Source organism: Chinchilla lanigera, unplaced genomic scaffold, assembly GCF_000276665.1.
Source record: "Chinchilla lanigera isolate Chin_1 unplaced genomic scaffold, ChiLan1.0 scaffold00013, whole genome shotgun sequence".
Lineage (NCBI taxonomy): Eukaryota > Metazoa > Chordata > Mammalia > Rodentia > Chinchillidae > Chinchilla > Chinchilla lanigera.
The window spans coordinates 96,283-104,660 of NW_004955414.1; the positions used below are offsets into that span (position 1 = coordinate 96,283).

Consider the following 8,378-nt stretch of genomic DNA (forward strand, 5'->3'; position numbering starts at 1 on the left):
ATTGTGATCTTTTGACGACAGTTGTGGGTACCATAGTAGATGGGAACACACAGAAACGAATGAATGTCCTTACATCTCTACTGCAAAGACTCTATGTCCCATCACTATGGTAGGTTATGGGCCACAAAGCTCCCTGGAGAAATATATTTGAGATTTATAAAGGCAAAACCAACTAATCTGACTGATTGTCAACCATAACAAAAGAAATCTCTTCTTCAAGCACGTAAGTAAAAATTAAGCCCTTAGTTATTAAAAAAAGATTTTATCTTCTTTTAAACTTTTAAACTTTCCACTATTAAGAGAAAATTTTCTTTGCAAGTGAAGCTGTTTAGCTATTTAGACTGCAAAAACTGGAAAGCACCAGTATGTCAAAAGCACCATTAGTGAATACCTTCTGCGGACAGAGGAGTCAGGTAAATGTTGATGAAAGTATAAAGGGAGCAAACAATACCTATGCTACATATTTTATTGGGAACTTGAAGGAGGGATTTCTTTATATGCAGTTTGCTTGCACATTGAGAACTGAAAACAAGAATAGTCAGTCAAATGTCAACTCTTAATCAGAAGTAAGGAGGCTTTTTTGGCCTTGTTATAGTTTTTATGTCTAGATGTCCACCCAAAGCATTCATTGGCTCATAGGTGGGGCTTTTGAAAGGTGACTGAATGACAGGGGTGCTATACTAAATGTGATGTTAGGATGTTGAGTCCACTAGAAAAGGTGGGTAGATGGGGTCATGGCTTATAAGCATGTACATTCCTCTACACTTCCCCCCTTTGCTGTCTGCTTCCTGGCTGCCATGACGTGAGCAGCTTTGCTCTGCCAATCCTTTCCACCATCCCTTTATGTCTTGGAGATGGTCAAGTACAGACTAAATATGTGAGCCAAAATAAACCTCTCCTCATTTAAACTGTGGATGTCCAGTATTGTGTCCCAGTGATGAGAAAGTGACTAAGACAGGCCCTATACTTAAATGGAAACTTTACATAAAAGCAGGGATGTGACCTTTTCCCAATGAAGAATAGAGCCACAGGCTAAGAACAGAGACACAGGCTCTGTGACGTTCAGGTAACCAACCTGCCATGTTCAGCAGTCTACAGGGACAGACAGGGTCTTACTCTACCAACACTTTCAGCTGTATCTATCATTTGGTATCACTTACTTGGGCCGGATTAAACAGAAAGTAACCTTTCATATTTAGTGAAAATCTGTGTAAGAGATGTTGGTATTCTGAAAATGAGGCACAATCTAGCCACATATCACAATATTGTCACAATGATTCATTTATTATTTTTGTTTTCTGAGATTCAATTTTATCTTAACCAAGAAACTGTCACATATATCTGACCAAATAACATTATTTAAAGTAATTAAGTCATATGGGTTGGCTCATGAGACAAACAGGTAGCCATTTAAAAAATATACAGAACAGAATAAAAATAAATAATCTTTTTCAAATAGGAAGGGGAACAAGAGATGAAGCTGGAGAGAGGCCACAAAGGGAAGAGGGACTTACATAAAGAGAAAATCAAAGAAAAAAATGGAAATGTTGTCCCCCCATAGAGCTTCTCCAAATGTTAAGGAGGCCAAGAATTGGAGGGAGCAGTGAGGGGTGGGAAGGGAAGGGAATAAAAAAGAATTAGGATGTGTTATGTACATAAGTGTAATCACTATCTACAGCACATATACTGACAAAAAAATTTCAATACACTAACAAGCTGGGGGTGGTGGTGCACATGTGTAATCCTATCACTCTGGGAGGCTGAGGCAGAAGGATCACATGTTCAAACTAAGCCTGGACTTAGCAAGACCCTGCCTCAAAATAAAAAAAGCACTGGGGATATAACTCAGTGCAAAGGCCCTGGGCTGAATCTCCAGCAGGGATGGAAGGTGGGGAAGGGATGCAAAGAATGAATGATTTAGTCTAGTTTCCCTTCCCTTGGATGTGAGTTCTAGTTCTACTGCTGAGAAGTTAAGAGAAGACCCTTTGGGAATAGTCACAGAAGGGCTAGTCAATGGAAATCGGTGCTGGAGACAATGAGAGAGCAGATTATTAAATGCATGCTGTTTGAATAAATACGCCAACAAAATTATATACACAGGTTAAGAAAAGGATTCATGACTTTTTATTGTCAAAACTTGTAGTTTATTTTTCTTGAATATTTACTTTTATGATTTTTATCACTATCCACACTATGGTTTTTAAAGAAAGCTGAACCACTTGGTGGTTCTAGTCCCCATATAATAATCATCCCTTCAGTCTTAAGAGTTCCTTATCCCTTGTTACCGTACCTTTGTAATGGCTTATATAACGTGAGGACCTTGGAAAATCAACACTTCCTGTGAACTGAACAAATTATTTGAGCAGTGTCCAATCCAGCAGGATTAGGCAGGAGAAACTAGTGGGAGGCAAGAATGTTAAAATCGCCTGGACCGAGATATAGTTGTGTATATGTCTGAGAGATCATACTGACTCACTGTAAGAGTGTGCAGATTGACCAGCGTGAGGTAGGGCTACTCACAGGATCATGTGATTGTGGTAAGGGAGACAGTATATAACATTCATAGCTTAAACAACTCTTTTCTTGAAAATGGCCTATATTTTAAAAAATAAAAACCTAAGTTCTTTTTATTTTTTTAACATATAAAGACTCAAGTCCCTAATATATTACTTTGCCTGGTTTGGAAGGTAAGCAATCAGCTAAGATAATGTAGAGAAGACAGCTGAACTGCACCAGTGTATTTAAGACTTTTAAATTAAATTGAGTTACCTCACCTTACAAAAATACATGTCAGTATACTAAATACTCAACAAAGATCCAGGATTTGGGATATTTAAAAATACATTTCTCTTGGATCAGCACCAAAAATATCTTTAGTTTCTGTATTACCCGTGTCAAGTTTGTAAGTGTAGGTAAGTTAAAATTACTTCTGATAAAAATCACAAACTCCACCAAAATTGTTAAAGATATATCCAAGCAACTCTCAAATACATTTTGACATCAAGGTCAGGCAATTCACTTGAAGAACATAATGAGTAGCACTGAGTTTCTATAGTTAGACATTTGATGTCAATTTTGTATTATGGCAATATTTTATATGTCACAAAAAGGAGGCACTGGTACTTAGAAATTTAAGAAAATTATTAGAACCATTAAGACTGAGGTGAAGAATTTGTACAGTCTTCCACAATTTCAAAGAGGTAGTGATAGATACTTGTCCTCCTGGCAATATCAAATGCAGTTTCTTCCAAATTGTTCTTCAGACTTGGTTTGATGTAACGGTTCATCAGGAGGAGTTCCAGGGTATCTTTGCTGTCTCTGTTCCCAGCAGCCAGATGCAAAGGGGTTAAGCGGCCTTTTGTTTGAGCATTGATATCTGCATCATGCTGAAGTAAGAAAGAAGCCACTCTGGTATTATTCCACTGACAAGCACTGTGCAGAGGTGTCCAGCCATCCACAGTCACTGCATGCACATCTGCCCCCTGTGTGACCAGCTCTTGGACGATATCTAAGTGTCCACTGTAGGCTGCTCGATGAAGGGGCGTATACTCATCTTCATCTCTGGTGTTCACATGAGTGGCCTTTTCAGAAAGTAGTCTCCGCACTGTAGTCAGCTGAGAGGAAAAAGAAGTCTTATAAACACCCATCACAAAGCAAAATAATAAAGAAGCTTAAGCTACCCAGGTTTTTTCTTTTTTTTTTTTACTAGTACATGTTTACATTCCTTGTGGGGAATTGGTACATGCACATAACACATTTTAATTCTTTTTTTTCCGTCCCATTTCCCAGTAGCTTTATATAAATACTTCTTAGTGGATGATTTTAGAATGAAAATAAATCATTTTTTTGAGGGGGATAACTGATTTACTAATGAACAAGTTAGTAGTAACTATATTCACTTATTTTTAAGAATGTGATTCTCTGAATATCAAACCATACATTTATTCCTGGTCCAGTTGAGGCTTATTGCACAGAAGTTTTGGCCCTACATAAATTATATATATATATATATTTATTTATACACACATATATACATATATAATTGTATTTAATAGCTTGCATTTCATCTGTAAAGAAAATGTAACTGACTATAGGATTATCATACCAATATATGTAGTACCTAAAATTTCTTTTAACATAAGAATAAAATGGAGACAAGAAAATCCCTAGATTAAAGGGCTCAGCTGTTTCTCAATACAACTTTAGAAACATGCAACCAGGCAATAATTTTGTTTCCTCTATGGATCTCTCCTGGGTTAAAATCCTATTAAAAAATGCAACACCTTTTTAGTTATTTGTGTAGTTTATTAACGCAGATATGGGAGTACTTGGAAAAATGAAGTGAAAGTAGCCAAATGGAAAGAGTAGGGTTTTGGTGTTAATTCTATGTGAATGATTTGGGATAAATTAGTATTATTATTCTTTTTTTGTGTGTATGTGGGTACTGGTAATTGAAGTTAGGACCTGTGCTTTGCTAGGCAGGCACTTGTACCGCTGAACCTTATCCTCAGCCCAATATTGATATTCTTAAGGATTAAATAAAACAACACAGTAAGGCTCCTAGTTGGTATTTAATAAGTGTTAATTTCCATCCTATGTATCTTAAGTTATACTTACCTGCAGGAGGATCCTCATAATATAAATGATTTAACTATATAAATGATGGCTTGCTTTCTTTAACTAGCTACTCTCAAATCTCCAAATAATACATGACAGTTTATAATCTAGTATGTACTTTTATGTACATACTTCATTTGATTCTCACAATTCTGTACAAAAGAAACACATATTATAGCCATTTAAACAAATAAGAAACCAGAGGCCCCTAAATTGTGGAATTTGCCCAGGGATACAGATGGAACAGATCTGGTTGAAGAGGAAGTCTTCTGGCTCCAAACCCATTATTTTTCATACTACATTATAATACCCCCCTTTCTTTTTACCCGATTTTTTTCAGCAGCCCAAAGAAGCAGTTTGCTTGGATCTTTTTCCATTTTTTTTTCTTGCAATTGATACCATTCTTCATCTTTTTCATATTGCTCCTCCTTGTCTTCATCAGAATTGCCTACCCAGAGGCTTTGAGTGCCAGTGGGAATAAGGTGTCCATGTGTTTCCAACAACTCAAGTTGGTTAAAGTGTTCAGAAAAGTCTAATAAATTCTCTGGGTCTAGTTTTCCATTATCATTTACTTTCTCTTTTTCCATTTTTACAACTATTCTACATAAGTAACATTTCAGATACTAAGAGTATAATCTTTGTCAAGATGAGTTATGTCAGCTTGATTTTATTCATCAAGATCTGAAAACACAAACACAAAATTAGAAAAACAGTAACTGAGACCGTTAATAACACAGAGAATAGTTGCGTACATATGCAGCAACAGACCATATCTAAACTCTTTGAGGGCTTTTTCATGATATCCATTAAATATACTGAAAGTTAGAGCTGACAGAGTTCAGTTATCTTTGATCTTTAATGGTCTAGCACATCTTATTTTTTGCTGTTTTCTTCTACTAAGTCAATGGCTACAGCTATTATTTTGAATATAATAATTGAATATTTTGGCTTAGGTATTACGATACTATGTTAAGAATGATGAACACTTGAACTTTTTAAAGTATAAAGACAACAAATACAGGTATATTAAAGATTTTTATAAACATACTATATATATCAGAAACAAATATTTCTAGTTTCTCAAAAGCAACTTTAAAGGATTCTTGGCAATGAAATAGCCCCGAAAACAGTAGTGGCAACTCTATGGTATGTGTATTACTGTGTTTTTCTTTTAAGATAAAAGATGCTAATGTATGAGTTGTCTTTTCTAAACAATAACCTCAGCATTTAGGTTTAAATGCAGTGTTGGTACTTTGCAATAAATAAATGGGTTCTGGTTTGCAGTTTGGGCAGTCTCTAGAAGGTCTGCCATCACTGCCCTAAAAGGATATCTGTCCAATCTCTTACTAAATGCAATATCTTTATTACAACACCAGTAATTATTATCCTATTTCTACTTCAATAATTTCAAGTCTGGGAAAACTTGAAGCTTGAAAATACAGTCTTTTTCACTGGCAGGCAACCATAGCTCTTTGTTTTAAACTGAATCTTGGCTGTCATTCACTGCACTCAACAAGTATGAAAAGAATGGCTGTGTACCAGGATTTGATAATGAACAGACCCAGTCTGTACCTCAAGAAGCTTACTGTCTGGTGGAGGTAATTGTGAAGACAATATACTAAGTACTATGACTGGACCATATACACATACTATGAGCATATAAGGGGGCTATGAGTCAGCCATCTCAAAGGATTAAAGAAGGCTTTCTGAAGGAAGTAATGCTTATTTTATTAGGCTGCCATATTATTCTATTTTGGGGGGGACTGTGTAGTTCACACTTGCCTTGTGCCATATTAATTTATAAACTAGTTTCAGTTTAAGAGTTATCCAGCATATACACAATCAACTAAAAAATGAGAATCATAATCATTTTCTAAAAACAGCACTTCCCAGCCTCCAAGTTATATTTGTTGAAATCTTACCAGTTTTTCAAAATTATTTTCAGATGTCATCTCTTTCATTCTTTTTCCATCCTTGATCTTTTTGATGTTGATTTTTTTCATTCATTAGATTTTTTTTCCTGTTTTTGGTGCTACAATTTGTCTTATTTCATTAACTTTGTTTCAGTTTTAGCATCTTAAAAGATTATAAACTTAAGGATAGGGACCAAATTTAATTTATATGCAGGTCCCATTTGCATATAGCAGGCATTAAGAAATATGTGTACGGTTAAATTTAATTAAAGCCCTATCTCTTCCAGTACCAGGAATAGAACTCACGACCTTGCGCTTACCAGGCAGGCGCTTTTCCCGCTGAGCTAAATCCCCAGCCCCAAAGCCCTATCTCTTGATTTTGCCTGGACTGAATTCTGAAATGATCCAGAATTAGTTACATCCCTAAGATACTGAGTTTGTTCTATTTAATTTCACGGGTCTAATAGTATACAATCTTCATGTGTTATTACATTTTATTACTAGTGGCAAGAGCACCAGATTCAAATTTAAATCTACCATTCATGTCTAGTAATTTCTCTGGGCCTATAACGTCACTGCAAACTATAAAGCTCACATTAAAGAATGTCTAAGGCCTATCTAGCTTTTCAGCCTTGAGAGACCCGCGTAAGAACTGCTTTTTGTTTCATTAACTCTCTTGAATCTTCCACTTTTTCCATTATTCTCAAACTATTTTTGAATCTTGCAACACAAAAGTGATCATACATCAATTCATTAAAAATTTAGATGCCAATAAATAATCTAAGGTTTACTTGTTATTATATATAGTGACATTATGGCACAGATTTTATCCTCAACATTTTCATAAAAACTCCCTGTGTATAAATTCTGAATTTACAGTTCGAGATATAATTAGTTACATAAAAAATTTTCTTGGCGTATTTAGTTGAAAAAGTCAAACCTAGATGCATCTCGATTCAAGATGTAAAGTAAAACAAGATTCTTATTTAACGAAAACGCATCAAGAAGTAGTGTTTTCTAACTTAAAAAGTATCGTCCATTTTGAGAGAGATCCGATCTCTCCCAGTGCCTCAAAAATAGTTCCGTGATAGATGGGGCTATAAACCCATTTTACAGGTGAATGTGCTGCGGTCTGGATAGAGTAAAACAATTTGCCACAGACCAAGAACCATTAAACGGAATTGAAAGACTAGATCTTCTAATTAAAACGTGCCACATTCTTTTTTATTGCACTAATCCGGGATCCAAGAGCGACAATAAAGGAAACAGGAAATAAAGGGTTTGAGGAGTGGGAATGAGGGCCGCCAGTCCAGCTCTGAGGCTGGTCACTCACAGGCCAGGGAATAGCGTCTGCGGCCTTCCAAACAGCCCAGGTTGAGGAAGCCGCCTCCGTCCTACCTAGTATCATCCACGCCGCCAGACCTTCAGGGATGGGCCAGGGTCGAAAGGCGACCGCGTCTACTGGACCAGTTCTTAATCGGACCGAGCACACCAGGAAAAGCCTGGTCCGTGACAGAGACGGGATACCTACCGCACAAAGAAGCAAACCACGGTCGCGAGTCTCGCTTCCGGGTCTATCCCCTGGTTGCTCAGGATTGGCTCCTTAACGGGGGGCGGGGCCTCGCTGCTGCTGTCCCAGGCGCCTCACCACACCCAGCAGCCAATGAGAGTCGAGAAGGACTTGAGGCTTAGTATCGCATCAGGAGGTATCGCGAGACACTTATTTTCCCGCGCTCTATTCCGGTTCTTGGTCCCGCGGCTTCTCTGGGCGCGCAGCTGGGTCCTTTCGCGAGTCCCGCCCCTCTTGTAGGACGGAATCCTCCCTCCGAGGGAGGTGAGGCTTCAGGA

General features: G+C 37.2%; 1 protein-coding gene across 1 annotated transcript; it reads right to left on the reverse strand.

Moving 5' to 3' along the window:
* Positions 1–2,101: 2,101 nt before the first annotated feature.
* LOC102017219 (ankyrin repeat domain-containing protein 49) lies at positions 2,102–8,372 on the reverse strand. The gene is made up of 3 exons (XM_005379677.1): positions 8,062–8,372; positions 4,944–5,298; positions 2,102–3,614 (listed from the first exon to the last, which is right to left on the reverse strand). The coding sequence occupies exons 2-3, from the start codon at positions 5,202–5,204 to the stop codon at positions 3,153–3,155; spliced, it is 723 nt and encodes a 240-aa protein (XP_005379734.1). The 5' UTR covers positions 5,205–5,298; positions 8,062–8,372; the 3' UTR covers positions 2,102–3,152.
* Between the last annotated feature and the right edge of the window lie 6 nt (positions 8,373–8,378).